Source organism: Rhinatrema bivittatum, chromosome 2 (assembly GCF_901001135.1).
Source record: "Rhinatrema bivittatum chromosome 2, aRhiBiv1.1, whole genome shotgun sequence".
Lineage (NCBI taxonomy): Eukaryota > Metazoa > Chordata > Amphibia > Gymnophiona > Rhinatrematidae > Rhinatrema > Rhinatrema bivittatum.
Window position 1 is genome coordinate 40,682,862 of NC_042616.1, and position 23,418 is coordinate 40,706,279.

At 44.5% G+C, this 23,418-nt stretch overlaps 1 protein-coding gene across 1 annotated transcript in view; it reads left to right on the top strand.

The window, feature by feature from the left end:
* The window catches only part of LOC115085906 (oocyte zinc finger protein XlCOF6-like), a 35,440-nt gene extending 14,876 nt beyond the window's left edge, over positions 1–20,564 (top strand). The window contains exons 3-4 of the mRNA XM_029592444.1: positions 15,999–16,118; positions 16,930–20,564. Of these exons, the coding sequence (XP_029448304.1) occupies positions 15,999–16,118; positions 16,930–19,031 (2,222 nt within the window). The 3' untranslated portion in view covers positions 19,032–20,564. The remainder of the gene's footprint in view (positions 1–15,998; positions 16,119–16,929) is intronic.
* The last annotated feature ends 2,854 nt before the right edge of the window (positions 20,565–23,418 follow it).

Below are 23,418 nucleotides of genomic sequence, written 5' to 3' on the forward strand. Positions count from 1 at the left end.
AGCTCCCCTGGCTGGCACAGTCTGTCCTACCTATCTGCTCCATGCCCTGAACTCCCTACTTAACCCCGCCTAGCCCATGCCTTGGTGCTTCGGCATCGAGTTCCCTTGGGCTCCCTGCTTTAGCTTCCTGTTACTTCCTGTGTGCCTCCGGGCTTCTTGCTACCTGTCTTGCTCCATGGCCTTGTGCCTCTGCTCTTCTGGTCCTGTAGCCTTCCGCCTTGCCTGCTTCATTGTTCCCCTCTGTCCCTGATTCCTTCCCTGTTGCTGTCCTACTTCCCCTGCTTCCTTGCCTCGCTGCCTTCAGGCCTTTGTGGTTCCTGTTCAGTGTAGTCTTTTCTTGGTTTGTCTAGTCCAGTCAATATCTGTCCTGGTTCTCTCATCCAGCTCACACTTACCTACATTCAGGCTCACGTTTACCTTCACGCTATCCTGATTCCACCCATAACCACACTCGGTTCCTGTGTACAGACCACGCTTACCTGCACTCACATCCACGTGTACCCCCATGCTGTTCCAGTGTTTCCCAAAGTTCACCCTTACCCCCACGCACCTTGCTCCAGAAACTCTTCTCACCTAGCACCAGAGACTCTTCTCAGCCAGCACCCAGCACCAGAGACTCTTTCCAGCCAGCACCCAACACCAGAGACCCTTCTCAGCCAGCACCTTCAGTACCAGAGACCCTTCTCAGCCAGCACCCAGCACCAGAGACCCTTCTCAGCCAGCACCCACAGTACCAGAGACCCTTCTCAGCCAGCACCAGAGACCCTTCTCAGCCAGCACCCACAGTACCAGAGACTCTTCTCAGCCAGCACCCAGCACCAGAGACTCTTCTCAGCCAGCACCAGAGACTCCTCCCAGCCAGCACCAAGCACCAGAGACTCCCATCATCTTGCACCCGGATCCAGAGACTCTAGCCTTACCAGAGATTCTGCTGTGGCTCCTACTCGCCTGTCCTGAGTCACCCCCTGCAGGTGGTGTTCACCACACCTGGCTATCGCCCAACCGTAACAGGGAGAAAGTGTTAAAAATGGGCTTACAACTCTGGCAGGGCATCCCAGGGTAATCCGTACAACTCAACTTCTTTCAATGCCATTATTAGTAGCCACAAGTGAAAAAGACATGAAAAATTAAATGGATTCCTGTCCCGTCTGTGCGCAGCATAAGTGCCTGACCTTGTGGGCTGTTATAGCCGTTGCCAGCCCCACAGAACCATGAACCCACCTGTCCACAGACTTCATTGTGGATCTCCCTCTCTCCCATGGCTCCACCTCGATATGGATCATAATGGACAGGTGCTGTAAAATGGCACATTTCATACCCCTTCCCGACCTGCCTTGAGCTCCTGAATTAGCTTGCCTTTTCGTCCATCTTGTCTTCAGGCTTACACGGACTAACTTCCCATATCCTATCAGACAAGGGCGTCCAATTCACGGCCCATTACTGGAGGGGCTCTGCCAAAAGTTCAACATTACACTAAATTTTACCACTGCTTACCACCTGCCAAACAAAGGGCAAATGGAGAGGATTAATCAGCTTCTTAAAACCTTTCTATGCCTATACATCAATAAAATATGCATGGAACAAAAACTGCTGCTTGTTTAAATCAAAAAATGATTTCAAAAAGAGTAGTGGTAGTTTCATATATACACTGTCTTTAATGTTTCTTGGTACCATCTACTTATAATCATTAACAAACCACCATCCTCCATAAACTTTTTAAATAGCAGTGCCACCCACAAAAAAGTGTAAAAAAAATTTTATCCCAGGACAAGCAGAATGCTAGTCCTCACATATGGGTGACGTCACCGACGGAGCCCAGCGCGGGAAATCTTTCTGTCAGAGTTTCTAGAAACTTTTGACTGGCCCTGTGAGGCCACTGAGCATGCCCAGCATGCCATGATATTCTCTGCCACAGGTGTCTCTCTTCAGTCTTCGCTTTTCCGCGCTGCTTCAGGCATCGCGGGACAGGAGCCATTGCGTTTCTGCACAAAGTCAGTGGAAGGGAGTGGACAGTGGAGTGCCTCAGGGATCTGTATTGGGACCCTTACTGTTCAATATATTTATAAATGATCTGGAAAGAAATACGACGAGTGAGATAATCAAATTTGCAGATGACACAAAATTGTTCAGAGTAGTTAAATCACAAGCAGATTGTGATAAATTGCAGGAAGACCTTGTGAGACTGGAAAATTGGGCATCCAAATGGCAGATGAAATTTAATGTGGATAAGTGCAAGGTGATGCATATAGGGAAAAATAACCCATGCTATAATTACACGATGTTGGGTTCCATATTAGGTGCTACAACCCAAGAAAGAGATCTAGGTGTCATAGTGGATAACACATTGAAATCATCGGTTCAGTGTGCTGCGGCAGTCAAAAAAGCAAACAGAATGTTGGGAATTATTAGAAAAGGAATGGCGAATAAAACGGAAAATGTCAGAATGCCTCTGTATCGCTCCATGGTGAGACCGCACCTTGAATACTGTGTACAATTCTGGTCGCCGCATCTCAAAAAAGATATAATTGCGATGGAGAAGGTACAGAGAAGGGCTACCAAAATGATAAGGGGAATGGAACAACTCCCCTATGAGGAAAGACTAAAGAGGTTAGGACTTTTCAGCTTGGAGAAGAGACGACTGAGGGGGGATATGATAGAGGTGTTTAAAATCATGAGAGGTCTAGAACGGGTAGATGTGAATCGGTTATTTACTCTTTCGGATAGTAGAAAGACTAGGGGACACTCCATGAAGTTAGCATGGGGCACATTTAAAACTAATCGGAGAAAGTTCTTTTTTACTCAACGCACAATTAAACTCTGGAATTTGTTGCCAGAGAATGTGGTTCGTGCAGTTAGTATAGCTGTGTTTAAAAAAGGATTGGATAAGTTCTTGGAGGAGAAGTCCATTACCTGCTATTAAGTTCACTTAGAGAATAGCCACTGCCATTAGCAATGGTTACATGGAATAGACTTAGTTTTTTTGGGTACTTGCCAGGTTCTTATGGCCTGGATTGGCCACTGTTGGAAACAGGATGCTGGGCTTGATGGACCCTTGGTCTGACCCAGTATGGCTTTTTCTTATGTTCTTATGTTCTTAAGTCTTTTCTGACTGAAAAGTCATATTTTTCGGATATTCTCTCTCATGGACGTCTCTCGGGGTTCCTTTTCACCGGCTGGTGAGTACCTCGGTCTTGATTTCTCATTTTTGGAAAATTCTCTTCTCACGAATTCACATTCTTCGACGGCCGTCGATAACAAAATGGCTACGGGCTTCAAAAAATGCCCTATTTGCAATAGAACCATGTCGATCACCGACCCACATTTAGAATGTGTCCTCTGCCTTGGTGAAAAACATGATGTAAGTACGTGTCCCAAATGCGCTGAGATGACAGCAAAAGGGCGAAAGGCTAGGCAGGAAAAAATGGAACATTTGTTCCAGCTCCAACTAATTCCTTCCCCTTCCAAATCGTCGAAGTCGTCTCCGGCTGGAGCGACTAAAAGAGCCTTGCTTAAAAAACCGTGCCCGGACGGATCCGGTGATCGTCCATCTTCACCATCGACCATAGTATCGACAAAGTCGGCAGACCATCTAAAGTCAAAACATCGGCATCGACATCGTCGACCGTCATCATCAGCATCGATGTCCCAAGAGGAATCAATGGCAAAGCGGCCACGGGACCAGGAAATGCCGGACCCTTTGACGCCTGGGCCTTTACCTCCATCGATTCCAGATACTCCTCAGACCTCCGCACAGGATCCTTCGTCGCAGCCTCCACCACCGCTTACAACTGCTCTATTTTCACCAGTTGTACAGCCGGAATTGTCTGATCTCATCAGACAAGCGGTCATCCAGGCTCTCAAAGAACAAACACTTCCAGCGATCCCGCCGATGCCTCCAGCATCGATGCCGGTAGCAGTACCGATGCCAGTGGGCCCGCCGGTGCCCTTGTTGGCACCGAGGACACCGATGGATTCGATCACTACGACACCGAGACTCATTACATCATCGACATCCATCTTCGCCCAGATTCCATCGGGCTCTTCGATGCTGTTCTCGATTCCATCGACGTCGAAGTCTTCCACAACACTTCCGCCAACGACTACATCGATGACAACTACAGTACCATCAAGGCAACCATCATCCGAGCCTCCTGAAGTACAAGATCTTGCATTTTATCGACGACTTTTGCAAAGATATCAAAATGTCATCGATAACCTACCATCAACAAAGCCTCAGGACACCTCACCATTGTTTTCCACCGATGATCCACAGCCAGGCCCTTCAGGCCTTCACTTCCCTCCCAGGTCATCGCCAAAATCTCCTTACAGAGACGACTCGGATGATTCTTGGGATGACCAGCAGTCTGTAACATCTTCTGAGGGATTCATGTCTGAACTTTCTCCTCCAGATCAGAGAAAAAAATCACCTCCAGAGGATTTATCATTCTCAACATTCGTTCAGGACATGGCTGACTCCATTCCCTTCAAACTCCCAGCAGAAGAAGATACCAGACAACAAACTCTTGAAGTTCTACAGTTTGTAGACCCACCTAAACAAGTGCTGGCTGTGCCAATCCATGAAGTTCTCTTGGATCTCCAACGCCGCATCTGGGAGCATCCATCTTCTGTTCCTGCAGTGAACAAGCATGTGGACACAACTTATATAGTGCAGACAGCTCCAGGCTATCAAAAACAACAGTTACCACACCAGTCTGTTGTAGTGGAGTCTGCACAGAAAAAGTCCAGACGTGTGCGCCCACACTCATCAACTCCACCTGCTAAAGACCATAGGTTCCTTGACTCATTAGGCAGAAAAGTGTATCAGAGTGCCATCTTAAACACAAACATTTCTGCTTACCAATTATATATCATACAATATCAGAGGAACCTATGGAAGCAAATGGAGGAATTTGTTACCTCTTTACCTACACAATTCCAGGAACCAGCACAGGCCGTAGTCAACAAAGGCCTAGAAGCCTCACATGAGGTGAGGGCAGTATACGACAACTTTGAGATGGCTTCCAGAGCAGCAGCAGCTGGAATCACCGCCCATAGATGGGCATGGCTCAAGGCCTCAGACCTCAGACCTGAGGTTCAAGAAAAACTTGTGGATCTACCATGTATCGGTGACAATTTATTTGGAGAAAAGGTCCAGGAAGCAGTACAACAGCTTAAGGACCATACAGAGACTCTACGTCAACTGTCTCAAACCCCACAAGAGCCCTCTACACAATCCTCTCGTCGCCCTTCCCGAAGAGAACCCAGACGCTCTTACTATAGGCCACGAAGATACTACCCCCAAATTTCTAGGGGTAGGTCAACCAGACCACAACAACGGTCCCAGGCCAGACAGCCTAGGCCTACCCATCCGCAACCTCCTGCACAGACAGGCCCAGCGGCGGGCTTTTGAAATACAAGCCAGAGAACAAACCCAACCTCTAAATCCCCGACCAGACCTGCCAGTGGGCGGGAGAGTATCCTATTTTCACACACACTGGCAAAACATAACATCAGACCAATCGGTACTCTCCATAGTGTCTCGAGGCTACAAACTAAATTTCCTCTCAATTCCTCTAAATCTCCACCAAGTTTCTTCCCACAACAAAATTCTCAACTAATTCAATTAAAAATAGAATTATCCATCCTTCTGAGAGCCAGGGCCATACAGCCAGTGCCCCGGAAACAGCAGGGCAGAGGATTCTACTCCCGATATTTCCTCATTTCAAAGAAAACCGGAGGCCTACGTCCCATCCTAGACCTCAGAAATCTCAACAAATTTCTGAAAAAGGAAAAATTCAGGATGGTTTCTCTAGGCACCATGCTTCCAATTCTTCAAACAGGAGATTGGCTTTGTTCTCTGGATCTTCAAGACTCTTACGCTCACATTCCCATATTCCCTCCTCATCGCAAATACCTACGCTTCATGGTAGGTCACCAACATTTCCAATACAGAGTTCTACCATTTGTACTGGCATCTGCTCCCAGAGTCTTCACCAAATGTCTGGCAGTAATAGCAGGACACTTACACAAGGAAGGTGTCCATGTTTTCCCATATCTAGACGACTGGCTCATAAGGAGTCAATCTCAACAAGGAGCTCTCACCTCTCTCACTCGAACGATTGCTCTACTTCACTCCATGGGATTTCTCATCAATTATCAAAAATCCCGTCTTACTCCAACTCACCTACTTCAATTCATAGGAGCAGAATTGAACACCAATCTAGCAAAGGCCATTCTACCTGTAGATCGAGCAGACACACTCACTCTACTAGCAAAATCCATTTCCTTACAGAAACAAGCGACAGCTCATCAGTTTTTAACTTTATATGGCCTCCACAGTTCATGTTACTCCTATGGCACGGCTCACCATGAGAGTTACCCAATGGACTTTAAGATCACAATGGATCCAAGCCATTCAACCACTACATTATCCAAGTCAAGTGACCCACCAACTAAGATCATCTCTACTTTGGTGGACAAACAGGGACAACTTGCGCAAAAGCCTACCTTTTCAGCAACCAGTCCCACAGATAACTTTAACTACAGATGCAGCCACCTTGGGTTGGGGAGCTCACACAGACAGTCTCCAAACACAAGGGACTTGGACAAGCCTCGAAGCAACATTTCAAATCAATTTCCAGGAGCTTCGAGCTATACGTTATGCACTGCATGCGTTCAAGGACTGCCTTTCACACAAGACTGTTCTGATCCAAATGGACAACACAGTAGCCATGTGGTACATCAACAAACAGGGAGGTACGGGCTCGTATCTCGTTTGTCAAGAAGCTGCACAGATTTGGGACTGGGCCCTATCATACTCAATGTTCCTCTGGGCCACTTATCTCGCAGGCATTCACAATGTAGTGGCAGATCGACTCAGTCGGCAGTTCCAACCACACGAATGGTCCCTGGATCCCGCAGTAACGACCAGGAGTTTTCAGCGTTGAGGGCAACCAACAATGGATCTCTTTGCGTCACATCTGAATCACAAAGTGGACAAATTCTGTTCTCTACACAAACAAAACAACCAGCCAGCCAAGGACGCCTTTGCTCGCCCTTGGAACTCAGGCCTACTATACGCGTATCCTCCGATACCACTTATAACCAAAACTCTAGTGAAGCTTCAACAAGACAAGGGGTCCATGATACTCACAGCCCCATATTGGCCTCGACAAGTATGGTTTCCCACACTTCTAGACCTCTCAGTCAAGGATCCAATTCGCCTGGGAGTAGCTCCCACTCTCATAACTCAGGATCAGGGTTGGTTATGCCATCCCAACCTTCAATCCCTATCCCTGACAGCATGGATGTTGAAAGCTTGATCTTGCAACCCCTCAATCTTTCAACCAGTATATCTCAAATACTCATAGCTTCACGTAAACCTTCCACACGAAAGAACTATTCTTCGAAATGGAAAAGATTTACTTTTGTGGTGCAGGCAAAAAGATATCGATCCTTTCACTTGCCCCACTACTTCTCTACTAGACTACTTGTATCACCTTTCAGAATCTGGTCTCCAGACTTCTTCTGTAAGGGTACATTTAAGTGCAATCTCAGCTTACCATAACAAGATGAGAGATGCACCTATTTCCACACAACCTCTCGTAAGCAGATTTATGAGAGGTTTAACACATCTTAAACCACCAATTCGACCACCAGTCACAGAATGGGATCTGAATTTGCTATTAACAAGGCTCATGCGTTCTCCTTTCAAACCCATAGATTCCTGTGACCTTAAATATCTCACATGGAAGACTATCTTCCTCATAGCCATTACATCAGCTAGAAGGGTTAGTGAGTTACAAGTACTTGTCATGTACGCACCCTGTACAATGTTCCTACATGACAGAGTGGTTCTCTGTACGCATCCAAAATTCCTCCCCAAGGTAGTTACGGAATTTCACTTGAACAAATCCATAGTTTTACCCACATTCTTTCCAAGGCCCCATTCTCATCCAGGAGAAACAGCCTTACACACCTTGGACTGTAAACGTGCACTAGTTGGCAGAGGGGGGTGATGTAAATGTTGAAGAGAGTGGAGGAGAGAGATGAGCCTTGGGGGACTCCCTGCTGGAGGGGGTGTGGGGTGGATGTGGAGTTCTCGATTTTAACGGAGAACTTTCTGTTTGAGAGGAAGGATTTAAACCAGGCGAGAGCCAGGTCTGAGATGCCAATGTGCTCCAGGCGTGTTAGTAGATGATGGTGGCTAATAGTGTCGAAGGCTGATGAAATGTCGAGGAGGGCAAGGAGGTAGCTGTGGCCTTGACCCATGCCCCGGAGGAGATGGTCTGAAAGGGAGAGCAGTAGGGATTCAGTGTTGAAGTGTTTCTGGAAACCAAATTGTGATGGGTGGAGGATCAGATGGTCTTCCAGATAGTCCATGAGTTGGGAGTTGACAACTCTTTCCAATAGCTCGGCAATGAAGGGGAAGTTGGAGATTGGGCGGAAATTAGCGGGATCTTTAGGGTCAAGTGAGGGTTTCTTGAGGAGGGGTCTGACTACTGTGTGCTTGAGTGCATCTGGGACAGATCCGTGCGCAATCGAGCAGTTGATGATATCTGCTATGGCTTTGACTATTGCGTTAGGTATAGCTAGTAGTGCTTTGGAAAGTATAAGGTCTTCAGGATGGGAAGAGGGTTTGAGCTTTTTGAATATGGTTTGGATTTCTATGGTGGAGGTAAAGTCAAGAGCGGGCATTGAGGGTTGGGTGGGGGAGGAAGGAACAGGCAGGGTGGGTGAGAGACTGTTCGATGAGGGGGGGAATCTCTTTAGGAGAGTTGCAATTTTGTTGACGAAGAAGTTGGCTAGTTCCTCGCATTTGGTGGAGGCATCGTAGTCGGGTGTAGTAGGAGGGATAGGAGTGGTAAGACCTGAGACGTAGGAAAAGAGTATTTTGGGGTTGAATCTGTAGTCATGGATTTTTTTAGCGTAATAATCTCGTTTATGTTTTTGGGTGGAGAGTCTGTAGCTGTGCAGAGCTGATTTGTAAATGGCGGAGTTCTGAGGGGTCAACATCAGTAGCACACTATCGTTCAGTGCCAGTTCTTGACATATGTAAAGCAGCAACATGGAATTCTCTTCACACCTTTGCAGCTCATTACTGTTTGGACAAACAAGGACGACAGGATTCAGCCTATGGACAATCTGTCTTAAAGAACTTGTTTCCAGCATAATCCCAACTCCTCCTACATCCAACCTACTGTGATATTCGGCTGACTCATTTCAACATCCATACTTTACTGTTGCCTCAACAGAAAATGACTCAGCCTCTAGCTTGCTATTCACCCATATGTGAGGACTAGCATCCTGCTTGTCCTGGGATAAAGCAAAATTGCTTACCTTGTAATAGATGTTATCCCAGGACAGCAGGATGTAGTCCTCACACAACCCACCCGCCACCCCGCGGAGTTGGGTCTCATTCCTCTATTATTTTATTTTTTGCTAAAGCTTATTGCTACATACGAGACTGAAGAGAGACACCTGTGGCAGAGAATATCATGGCATGCTGGGCATGCTCAGGGCCTCACAGGGCCAGTCAAAAGTTTCTAGAAACTTTGACAGAAAGATTTCCCGCGCTGGGCTCCATCGGTGACGTCACCCATATGTGAGGACTACATCCTGCTGCCCTGGGATAACAGGACAGCAGGATGTAGTCCTGTTATCCCAGGATAACAGATAAGCAATTTTGCTTTGCCTTCAAATTCTTATCTGAAATTGCCATTCCATGCCACTAAATGAATCACTTCAACTTTTACTTAATGCTTCATTACTTGGCTTAATTAAATGTTTGCTTATTATAATCCCGTCTTGGCCAGGTTTTAGAAAGACTCCTTTGTCAGGGGAACAAGTTTATATGTTTCCTTCTCATCAGTATATCGACTGTATTGTCCCAGTATTATGGTTGAGTGGTGTTTGGGTGGATTCTTGGGTACTGTGGCAGATGGCCATGCCCACGGGGAGGAGCCCCGTGAGGAGCCTCAGTACAGGGCTAAACGCAGGATGCACGAACACAGAGTTAGTTCTTTATTTATACAGCTTGAAGAGTACCACCAGAGGTGGCAGTAGTGAGGTAGTCTGGATGTAGCAGTCTCAGGACCCTCGGCAGAGGGGACCCTTCTCACGCCGTTGGTATAGGGGAATCCCAGTGTAGGTTTCCCAGCAAGTCAGTACTGTGGATGAGGTAGATTGAGAGTTAGATTACTCACTAGATGGTAACTGTAGTTTGATGATTCCACCAGGTTGAAGAAGATGGTACAGGCACCGAGGCAGGGAAAGCAGGCCCTCGAAGAGCGAGTGCCTGATCCCTGTAAGGCACCTGAAATAAAGCAGAGGGCTCCCCGAAGGGCAGAGTGAAAGCTTCCAGCAGCAGCATGAAAGCGGCAGAGTAGCTTAGACCAGCCGAGACCAATCCTTTGCTAACTCAATGAGCTAGCAACAAAGTACAGGCTATATACCCGGATGGCGTGATGTCAGTAGAGGGGAACACCCCCCGAGGTTCGCGCCAATGCTGGAATAAAGACGTGGGTGGCACGCGCGCACCCTAGTAGGCCCTTGGGAGGAGCATGGCGGGAGGCAGCATCATAGCCATTCCGGGGATGCCGCAGAGGTCGGCTTGCAGACGCGGCGGCAGTCATTTTCCCAAGGGAAGCGGGAGGAGCCTTGAACAAAGTGAGGCAAACGGGGCGAAGCTGTCTAACGTCGACGGACACAACAGTAACCCCCTTCAAAAGGCGTCCTCAGGACTTTCTACCTAGTCTTGGTTTCTGAGGATGCATCTTGTGGAATTCTTGAAGCATCTCTTTATGCAGTATATTAGCCAAAGGTGTCCAAGAGTTATCTTCAGGTCCATAACCTTCCCATGACAGGAGGTATTCCCATACTCTGCCTCTTTTTCTTACATCAAGGACAGCATCTATTTTGCACTCGATGGTTTCTTCTGCATCTATTGGTGTAGGTTCAGGTGACTTGTTAGAGAACTCACTAAGGATTAATGGCTTCAATAGTGAGACGAGGAATGCATTATATATCTTCAATGTAGGTGGTAGCTTCAGACTATAGGTGAACATAAGAACATAAGAAAATGCCATACTGGGTCAGACCAAGGGTCCATCAAGCCCAGCATCCTGCTTCCAACAGTGGCCAATCCAGGCCACAAGAACCTGGCAAGTACCCAAAAACTAAGTCTATTCCGTGTTACCATTGCTAATGGCAGTGGCTATTCTCTAGGTGAACTTAATAGCAGGTAATGGACTTCTCCTCCAAGAACTTATCCAATCCTTTTTTAAACACAGCTATACTAACTGCACTAACCACATCCTCTGGCAGCAAATTCCAGAGTTTAATTGTGCGTTGAGTAAAAAAGAACTTTCTCCGATTAGTTTTAAATGTGCCCCATGCTACCTTCATGGAGTGCCCCCTAGTCTTTCTACTATCCGAAAGAGTAAATAACTGATTCACATCTACCCGTTCTAGATCTCTCATGATTTTAAACACCTCTATCATATCCCCCCTCAGTCGTCTCTTCTCCAAGCTGAAAAGTCCTAACCTCTTTAGTCTTTCCTCATAGGTGAGATTTCCTAATCGTTGGAGAATAGGAAAAGGTCCAACGAAGCGTGGAACGAAGCGAGCTGAAGGTATTTTAAGTCTTAAGTGCTTAGTGGATAGCCAGACTTTGTCACCAGGCTGGAAATCTGGAGCCTTGCAGTGGTGAGCATTGTATCCTTTCTTAGCTCGAAATCCTGCTTTGAGAAGCATCTCTTTGGTCTGAGTCCAGAGTTGTTGAATATCTTTGGCAGTAGATTGAGCTGCCGGGGATGACACGGACAGTGTAAGTGGTAGTGGTAGCAATGGCAGTCGTCCATAAACCACTTCGAATGGTGTTGATCCAGTGGATGTTGCTGGATGAGAGTTGATGGCGAATTCAGCCCAGGTCAACAGTTCTGCCCAATCATTCTGGCGAGTGTTCATGTAGGCACGAATGAACTGTTTGAGTGTCCTGTTCATCCTCTCTGTTTGTCCGTTAGATTGAGGATGGTATGCTGAGGTGAAGTCGAGAGAAACATCAAACTTCTTGCACAATGCCTTCCAGAATTTAGCTGTGAATTGAACTCCGCAATCGGAGACTATGTGCTTGAGCATGCCGTGTAGGCGGAAGATGTGCATGTTGAAGAGCTTGGCAAGCTCCATAGCTGTGGGTGAGCCATCTTTGAGAGCCGATCTACAGTTACTCAAATCGTGTTGTTTCCTCCTGAGAGTGATAAGTCCACCACAAAGTCTGTAGCGATGTGTGTCCATGGCTCGTCTGGTACTGGTAAGGGTTGGAGTAGACCCCCAAGGACGACCGGGTGGTGTCTTCTGTCTGGCACAATTTGCGCAGGAAGCCAATAGGAGAATGTGCATTCCTTCATGGTGGGTCACCAGTAAAACATTTGCAGTTTAGACAGAGTTCTGCGTTGACAAGGGTGTCCAGCCAGTTTGGAGTCGTGAGCCCATGCTAACAGCTTTTTTCTGAGGTTCTTGGCTACGATGGTTTTACCTGCAGGTACTGAGTGAGTAGCTGCCAAAATAACTCTCTTCGGGTCAGTGATGTGTTGCGGTTCCTCTGGGATATCCTCAGAGAGGAGATAAGGCATCTGCTCTGATGGTTTTATCTCCAGGGCGGTATTTCAGCACAAAGTCGAATCTGTTGAAAAACAGAGACCATCTCGCTTGCCTATGGTTAGGCGCTGTGTGTGGCGGAGGTACTCCAAATTCTTATGGTCTGTAAAGACTGTGACTTGTTGTTGCGCTCCTTCGAGCTAAGGGCGCCACTCCTCGAATGCCATCTTTATTGCCAGGAGCTCTTTATCTCCTATTCCGTAATTTTTCTGTGCTGGAGAGAAGCGACGAGAGAAGAATGAGCATGGGTGTAAGGCCTTGGAATCACCGGCCTGGCTTAGCACGGCCCCTACGCCAACGTCTGAGGCATTATCCTCAACAATGAAAGGCTTGGGGGGATCCGGGTGTCGAGACACGGCTTGCTCAAGAATGCATCTTTTAGTTTCTGGAATGCAGATATTGCCTCCGTAGACCAATTAGCAACATTGGCACCTTTCTTCGTCATCGCTGTAAGCGGAACAGTGAGTGAGGAGTAGTTCTTGATAAAAGTCCTGTAATAGTTGGTGAAACCCAAGAAACTCTGAGAGCCTTCAGACCAGTGGGTTGAGCACAATACTTTATGCTCTCCAGCTTCTGTGGATCCATTTGGAAACCTTGGTTGGAAACAATGTAGCCCAAGAAAGGCACTGATTCCTTGTGTGTTATTGTTTGTAAGGATTTTGGGTGGACCCCTGGACTCTGTGGCAGATGACCATGCCCACGGGGGAAGGTCCCATGAGGGGCAACAGGTCAGGCTCAGCTTAGGTCACCCACACTGTTTAGATCTTTTATTAGACAGTGGTGGTGAGCCACCAGAAGTGGCGGTAGTGAGCTAGAATATAGCCCTGCTGGGCTTGTAGTCCCTCAGGCTCTGGAACAGCGATCCCGCTGGAGTGTAGAGAAACTGATATCGTGAGTAGCAGCAATGAATGCAGAGTTCAGGATTAGGACCTCGTTGGTAATGTACTCACGCAACGGTCTCTCAGTATGGAGCACAGGAGCTGAAGTAAAGGCAGGCCCTCGAGGAGTGAGTACCTGGTTCCAGGGAACAGCTCTGAGAGAGATAGATGGTAACTCACAGATGGTATAGGCAGCGGTGTCTTCCAGGCAGAAGTGAAGTCCAGGTAGCAAGTCCAGGAACATGGGCCCTCGAAAAGTGAGTACCGGTTCCAGACAGCGACCTGAAAGAGAGAGAGGCCCCCGAGGATGTGGAGGGTACCTTTAGTGGTTGCTCTGGTAGGGCGGTTGGAGGGTATGAAGTGGAGAGGCTCGTCAAGCCAGTTGGAGTTGTGTTTGTAGATGGATTTGTGAATAATGGTAAGGGTTTTGTATAGGATGCATGAGGGGATCGGGAGCCAATGGAGGTCTTTAAGGAGGGGGTAATGTGGTCAGATTTGCGGGCATTTGTGATGGTTCTAGCAACAGATTTCTGCAGCATTTGTAGCGGTTTTATGGTAGCGTAGGGGAGGCCTAGAAATAGGGAGTTGCAGTAGTCCAGTTTGGATGAGAGGGTTGCCTGAATGACGGTGCGGAGATCATGGGTGTGGAGTAATGGTTTGAGTTTTTTCAGTACATTGAGCTTATAGAAGCCTTCCTTAAGGATAGTGTTGATATGTTTTTTTAAGTTTAATTGCTGGTCAATCAGGACACCAAGGTCTCGTACGAAGGGCTGTGAAGAAATGGAACTGTATGCTGGGTCGCATGAAAGGGCAGGTTTGGGAATTTGTTGGTTGGAAATGAAGAGCAGTTCTGTTTTAGTTGTATTAAGTGCAAGGTGGAGATTTGTGAGTAGGGTGTTTATGGAAGTGAGACATTTTTCCCAGAATTTTAGAGATTCGGAGATAGATTCTTGTATTGGAATGATGATATGAACATCATCAGCTTTTATGTAGAATGTACCTAGACATCATCAAACAGTTACTAAACCAAATGGAGCTAGTAATTAATATTGAAAAAACAGAATTCCTACATCTAGAACAGAAAAATATGACTGTGATTCAAACTTCAATACAACTTAAAAATAAACAGAAAACAGAACTAGCTGAAAAAGTTCGGAACCTCGGTATGATAATTGACACAGAACTCAGCCTCAAACAACACGTATCACTAAAAGTCAAAGAAGGATACGCTAAACTCATAGCTCTCAAGAAAATAAACCTTTACTAACACCTACAAACTTTCGAACTATCCTGCAAGCACTAATATTTGCGAGCACCGACTACTGTAACGCCCTTCTCTTAGGATTACCATACGCCACATTAAGACCACTCCAAATACTGCAAAACTCTGCCGCAAGAATACATACTGGTAAAAGAAAAAGGGATCACATCACTGAAACTCTAACTGAATTACACTGGCTGCCCATTGAACACAGACTACAATACAAAACACTATGCACTATATATAAATTAATTCACGATGAAAAAGCAGAATGGCTGAACACAGCACTACGTGTACATGTCCCACATAGAAACCTAAGATCCGCTAACAAAGCCCTCCTAACCATCCCTTCAGTAAAATCAGCAAGACTGACCCAGGTCAGAGAGCGGGCGCTATCCTTGGCCGGACCCATATTATGGAACACCATGCCTCTGGAAATTAGCTACAGAGAGATTTTAAACTTTTTAAAAAGAAGTTTAGGAGAGTAATGAATTCAGGCAGCAGAACACCAGCACACAGCACTTAACTCAATATGTGGTCTTTGTTATTTTATTGCACTTTTAACATAAGTAAAAATATACAGTTCAATAGAAATATGCATAGACAAGAAAAAGGACAATATTTATAACTTTCATCAACTAGTCTTTATTATGAAACTATGTTACCGAACTTTAATGGCACTTTTATAGATAGTATTAATATACACAACCTCCATAATTTTATATGTGCCTTTCTGTAAACCATTGTGATGGTATATAACTTAATGACGGTATAGAAAAGATTTTAAATAAATACATTTAAATGAATGTGATCGAGCAGTACATTCATATCTCACTTCTAATATCAAGGCCAATAGGCATTCATTATAAATGTCAACAATGCAGTGTATGTGATAACACGATTGAAGGAGAAGTTTGGATTGATCCTATAACAGGTTATCATGTTAGAAGAAAATCTATCACTAACTGTGAATCAAAAAATGTCATCTATGTGCTATTATGTCCTTGCCCTAAAGTCTATGTGGGATGCACCAGTCGAGCCATTAGATTACGAATGACTGAACATCGGTCACGTTTAAAGACAGCGACTGTTACGGCTCCTGAGGAAACCTGGTCAAGTCTGGATTATAACAAGTGAATATTTAATTAAGCTAAGTAATGAAGCATGATTATGGGAAACCTAATATAGTGTTCTTACCCCAGGAACAGGCTCTCTGGCTGTCACCCCTGATATTATCTCCCGCATTGAACGAGGGGAAGAGCCGTACATCAGGGACGAGCCGGGATCAGAGGAAAGAGAAACTGGGAGAAGCAGCTGCTCAGGTGAGTGCAGGAATAAGAGGGACCGGGATAAAACTGCTGAGATGAAGAGCACTTCCTGCCCCCTCTGTCTCCTTCTCCTCTGAAGTTGAATGCGCAGGACTGCAACAGAGGAGGAGGAAGATGCTGCATGAAACGCTCTCCTCCTATGGGTCAAGAGGGAGGGGTACATAAAAAAGAATCATTTAAGGGGGGTGGCGGGAATAAGAGAATTATCCCTTTTAACAATGCCATTGCTCCAATCAACACCAAATAAATTAGACCATTTGCCGCTGTAATTATTGTTTCAGTCTTTGTGGTGCTGTCCTTTGCCTCCACTCGTTAGCTTAATATTCTCTCCCGTGCTGGGTGATCTCTTGTTGTCCGCTGCTTCTTCGGCCAATGTGTCTTTCTTGCTGCTCACCAAGGGGCAACTGTTAAAGCATCACAAAGTCTGCAGTTGATTTCTACCCGTGAAATTTTCTCTAATATTAAAAGTAAAATTAAGTGCATTCTAATGGAAGCTAATATGAAAAATGTGAAAATGCAATCCATACATATTCTTCTCTTCCCTGACCTGAATGTGCCCCTGGGAAAGCCTCTTAATGCAATGCTTTCAGCCTCTTTGAGGGAGGTCAATTCTCAGACAATTCATGTGCCTAAAGTGCTCGTTACCTGCAGAAATGGCCTTGAAAATGATGACAGGATGCTTTGCACTGTTATTTCCTCAGGTTAATGTCAGAAACACAAGAAGATAAAATTGTTATTGTTTTACTGACTCATTATACTGTCCTTCTCCTTGAATAATGTCCAATATTTACTTTTATTTATCTAGAAAATGATGATCCCAGAAAGAGTAATACTGGAACCCATCACTGGGAGCTCAGTGAGAATCCAGAGGGGAGCAAGAGGTTATCAGAAAGAGGCGACGCTGTTACTGTTTCCTTTTCTGGCTTGGGAAAATATTGGAGGAATCGATGCAGTTCAGAAAGGAAAAAAAGAAATTCAACAGGAGACTCGGTTCTGTGTGAGAAAAGTGCCAGAAGTATCTCATACACAGAGGAAGAGCAGAGAAACCTGATGACAGAAGAAAGATGTGCATGTGATGTGTGTGGAATATTTGTCAGGGATCCTGTGACTCTGAGATCAGAGCAGAGATCTCTCAATGAAGATAGACCGTCTACAAGTACAGAGTGTGAAAAAACCTTCAGTAGGAAGAGAGAAAAGAAACAGAAAACAAACATAGGAGAGACACCTATTACGTGTTCTGTGATTGGGAAAGGCTTGAGAAGGCAGAGAAAACTAAGGCAAACCCAGAAATTCAACAAGGATATGAGAGAGAGCATAAGATCAGAATATGGGAATCAATATCTTAATGAAGCAAAACTCACAAAATCCCAAAAAAGCCACATTGAGAGACCACTTTCACATACTTATTCTGACAAAATCTTCAGTCAGAAAGGAAAGCTAACAAAACACCTAAAATGTCACCCAAATGAGAGACCAATTTCAAATAGTGAGAATAATAAAAGTATCTGCCACACAAAAACCTTCACAGGATACCAAAAAATCCAAATCGGTGAGAGACCATCTTTCTCTTGTACTAAATCTGAAATGCATTTCAATAAGAAGGCAGAGCTCTCACAACACCAGAAAATTCAGAAAGGAAAGAGGCAGTTTACATATAGTGAATGTGGAAAAGACTCCTGTCAGGAATCAAACATCAGAAAACAACAGAAAATCCACCCAGTACAGAACAAATGTTCATTTAATGAATTTGGTAAAGGCTTCAGCCAAAATGCAAAACTCACAAGACATCAGAGAATCCACACAGAAGCAAAAACATTTACATGTACTGAGTGTGGTAAAGGCTTCAATCATAAGAGCTGCCTTATAACTCATCAGAGAATACACACAGGAGTGAAACCATTTGTATGCACCGAATGTGGAAAACATTTCAAACAGAAGTCACAACTAAGAACACATCAGATAATCCACACAGGAGTGAAACCATTTGTATGCACTGAGTGTGGAAAATGTTTCAGTCAGAAATCTCACCTCACAAGACATCAGAGAATTCACACAGGAGTTAAACCATTTACATGTACTGAATGTGGTAAAAACTTCTGTCTGAATAGCCAACTTAGTAGGCACCAACGAATCCATACAGGAGTGAAGCCATTTCTATGTACTAAATGTGGTATGGGTTTCACTTACAAAGAACAACTGTTAAATCATCAGACAGTCCACACAGGAGTGAAACCATATATATGTAATGAGTGTGGGAAAGGCTTCAGTTGGAAGACTAGTCTAATAAGTCACCAGAGAATTCATGCAGGAGTGAAACCATTTATATGTTCTGAGTGTGGTAAAGCTTTCAGAGAAAAAAAAGACCTCACGATTCACCAGAGAATTCACACGGGTGTGAAACCATATACATGTACTGAATGTGGTAATGATTTCTATCGGAAAAGTAGACTTAAAAGCCACCAACAAATACACACAGGAGTGAAACCATTTATATGTACTGAGTGTGGGAAAGGCTTCAGTCGGAAGACTCACCTGATAAGTCACCAGGGAATCCACACAGGAGTGAAACCATTTACATGTACTGAGTGCAGTAAGGGTTTTGGAGACAAGAAACAACTCAAAATGCACCAGACAATCCACACAGGAGTGAAACCATATACATGTAATGAGTGTTACAAAGCCTTCAGAACAAAGGCCCACCTCCAATCTCACCAGAAAGTTCACTCAGGTGAGAAATCATTTTCATGTACTGAGTGTGGTATGGGTTTCACTTACAAAGAACAACTCTTAAGGCACCAGACAATCCACACAGGAGTGAAATCATTTCCATGCACTGAGTGTGATATAGGTTTCACTTACAAAGAACAACTCTTAAAGCACCAGACAATCCATACAGGAGTGAAATAATTTACTTGTATTGAGTATGAGAAAGGCTTCAGTCGAAAAACTCACCTGATATGTCATCAGAGAATCCACACTGGAGTGAAACCATTTACATGTTCTGAGTGCAGTAAGGGTTTGGAGACAAGAAAGAATTCAAAATGCACCAGACAACCCACACAGGAGTGAAACAATATACATGTAATGAGTGTGGCAAAGCCTTCAGAACACACTTCCAGTTATGGCTGCCTGCTAATCGGATGCACAGGGAGACAGCTCATAGCTGATTCCTCACAGATGTGATCAGTTAGCTGGCTAAAAAGTATTGAACATGATACAGGTCATAAAGGTTATTCTTAATCTCCACATCAAGTACAGTGTGCTGTGCAGAAAATTTGGAACCGAGGTATGAGCTGCAAATCATAACAAACCATAAAAGAAAACGCGCAGGCTGGAGAGCCAACTTAAGCTGTGGGAGCTAGTGGCAATAAAATTGTAGCGATTATGACTGATTAAATGCTCCAACATATAACTAAAGCAGTTTCAGCAGCATTTTACGAATGTCTCATGAAGTTGCAAGCGGTGATGGATGAGATAAAGGGGAGCATTGAAACGCAAGCTCAGCAAATGGAGTCTGCAGAACAAAGAATTTTGGGCCAGGAAGACCACATGGCACCGGCTGAGCAACAAATCGCTGCACTGAAGGCACTAAACCGGCATTTGGCAGATTAAATTGACAATTAAGAAAAGCGGGACTGTGGGAATAACTTACTCGTAATTGGGCTACTGGAGGAGGCAGAACTGATTGCAGTTTGGTTGCCACATGAATTAAGCCTCGCCGACCATTATGTTCAAATCATATGCGAGCGTGCACATCAGATCGGCCCATGTGGGATCAACAAACTAGACCTTGGCTGGTTATCGGAAGCATTCTTAACTGGGCTCACAGGTTTAGCTTCTCCAAGCTTACCGAAAGAAAAGTTCACCGGAATATAATGGTCACAAGCTGCTATTGTTCAGTGAATTTTCCCCATGTAGTGGCATTGCGCAAAGAAATGGTGCCAGTCAGCTCAGCGCTTCCCCGGAAAGGCATTCATTTTTGCTTTGCTCTTCACAATGAACTTGAGTGCATTATGAAGGAGTCACAAAGCTGCTTGGCGATAAGTCTGCGGCAGAGGCTTTAGTTGAATTTCGCCGGATAACTCAGGCTCTGGGCTGTTTTGATATGATTTGGTGATACTGCAGAGGAACAGTGTAGGAAACAGCCTTGCTGCAGAAGTTGACTTTTGAGATTACTTCAGTGGTTTTGATGCTTTATCTTGTTTCTTTTCTGTGCTTTTCTAATGTTTTTTTCACTGTGGGCATTATGGGATGTGGTCATGAGATTTGGTGACATACAGCAATGTTTTTGCTGCAGAACAGAGTGGAATTGATTTCAAAATAGCTGGCATAAGGTCTGACTAAAGTATCTTATGATACTGACTATATGGGTTCTGTTACTACATTATAAAAGCTTCTGCTTGTCACGTCTGTGGGGAATCAGCATGGATACGTCCTAGGGTGCTTAAAAATAGCATTTGGGGGTGTGGTCCCTTGGAGTGGGGGGGGGGAGAAATTCTGAATCAAAGGATGAACAAGGGAAAGGGGAAGAAGGTGGGTATGTGTGGATGTATGAATGGGCATGTTTCATGTATATTGATGGTGTAGGGTTCTAGTGGAATGATGAAACAACATGGGGTTCCTCACAAGTTCAGGGATTCTGGAAGGAAAGGAAGGGGGCCAAAATAATATAGCTCCTGAGAACTGAAGCTGGGCAGTTCTTGAGAACATACCTCAATATGCAGTTGGAACCGCAATAGCAGGACATGTTTTATTTTCAAGTCAAATAAATGAGTATGGCTATTGTGAATATTGCATTCATTCCCCAATTAAGCTAAAAAAAACAACATAAGAACATAAGAAATTGCCATGCTGGGTCAGACCAAGGGTCCATCAAGCCCAGCATCCTGTTTCCAACAGAGGCCAAAACCAGCCCACAAGAACCTGGCAATTACCCAAACACTAAGAAGATCCCATGTTACTGATGCAATTAATAGCAGTGGCTATTCCCTAAGTAAAATTGATTAATAGCCATTAATGGACTTCTCCTCCAAGAACTTATCCAAACCTTTTTTGAACCCAGCTACACTAACTGCACTAACCATATCCTCTGGCAACAAATTCCAGAGCTTTATTGTGCGTTGAGTGAAAAAGAATTTTCTCCGATTAGTCTTAAATGTGCTACTTGCTAACTTCATGGACTGCCCCCTAGTCCTTCTATTATTCGAAAGTGATGCTTCAAGAAACACACTTGTCCAAGGAGGGACATGTCAAACTAAAAAGAGATTGGGTGGGACAGTGTTACTTCTCATCATATACACGCAGAGTGGCAATTCTTGTTAATAGCCAGACACCCTTTCAAATGGAACATCAGATCACAGTTAAGGAAGGCAGATAACAGTATGATATTCGGAACAATGATGGAAGTAAAATTGGGTTTTTGTAACTTGTATGCCCCTAACAACTATTCACAGGTATCCTTTAATGAGTTGGTCTCTGTATTGCTCCAGTTCTCAGTGTACAAATTGGTCATAGGAGGAGACTTCAGAATTGTTGCAGACTGTAAGATAGTTTGTAAACCTCATAAAGCATACAAACTGACTCATGAAAAAATATGAACAATGAGCTGGAATTATTGGATATTTGGCGCACATTACATCAATGTGATCATGATTTAATGTTTTTCTCCAACCTGCTTGAAAGTTTCTCGAGATTAGATTTTTGATATTGGAGGAACCTTTTCTCCTGTTGGTAGAGACTAAAATAGGGTCTATTGCTATATCAGATCATGCGCTAGTAATGGTCAATTTGATTCTTGGTGATAGAGGGCAAAGGGCAATGAATTGGAGGATGAGTCCCAGTCTATACAAGGATCAAACCTTTCAGGAAAATCTTTGTGCCAAATGGACAGAGTATGTGGAATGTAATAAGAACATAAGAAATTGCCATACTGGGTCAGACCAAGGGTCCATCAAGCCCAGCATCCTGTTTCCAACAGAGGCCAAACCAGGCCATAGAACCTGGCAAGTACCCAAAAACTAAGTCTATTCCATGTTACCATTGCTAATGGCAGTGGCTATTCTCTAAGTGAACTTAATAGCAGGTAATGGACTTCTCCTCCAAGAACTTATCCAATCCTTTTTTAAACACAGCTATACTAACTGCACTAACCACATCCTCTGGCAACAAATTCCAGAGTTTAATTGTGCGTTGAGTAAAAAAGAACTTTCTCCGATTAGTTTTAAATGTGCCCCATGCTAACTTCATGGAGTGCCCCCTAGTCTTTCTACTATCCGAAAGAGTAAATAACCAATTCACATCTACCCGTTCTAGACCTCTCATAATTTTAAACATCTCTATCATATCCCCCCTCAGCCGTCTCTTCGTCAAGCTGAAAAGTCCTAAACTCGTTAGTCTTTCCTCATAGGGGAGCTGTTCCATTCCCCTTATCATTTTGGTAGCCCTTCTCTGTATCTTCTCCATCGCAATTATATCTTTTTTGAGATGCGGCGACCAGAATTGTACACAGTATTCAAGATGCGGTCTCACCATGGAGCAATACAGAGGCATTATGACATTTTCCGTTTTATTCACCATTCCCTTTCTAATAATTCCCAACATTCTGTTTGCTTTTTTGACTGCCGCAGCACACCGTACCGACGATTTCAATGTGTTATCCACTATGACACCTAGATCTCTTTCTTGGGTTGTAGCACCTAATATGGAACCCAACATTGTGTAATTATAGCATGGGTTATTTTTCCCTATATGCATCACCTTGCACTTATCCACATTAAATTTCATCTGCCATTTGGATGCCCAATTTTCCAGTCTCACAAGGTCTTCCTGCAATTTATCACAATCTGCTTGTGATTTAACTACTCTGAACAATTTTGTGTCATCTGCAAATTTGATTATCTCACTCGTCGTATTTCTTTCCAGATCATTTATAAATATATTGAAAAGTAAGGGTCCCAATACACATCCCTGAGGCACTCCACTGTCCACTCCCTTCCACTGAGAAAATTGCCCATTTAATCCTACTCTCTGTTTCCTGTCTTTTAGCCAGTTTGCAATCCACGAAAGGACATCGCCACCTATACCATGACTTTTTACTTTTCCTAGAAGCCTTTCATGAGGAACTTTGTCAAACGCCTTCTGAAAATCCAAGTATACTATATCTACCGGTTCACCTTTATCCACATGTTTATTAACTCCTTCAAAAAAGTGAAGCAGATTTGTGAGGCAAGACTTGCCCTGGGTAAAGCCATGCTGACTTTGTTCCATTAAACCATGTCTTTCTATATGTTCTGTG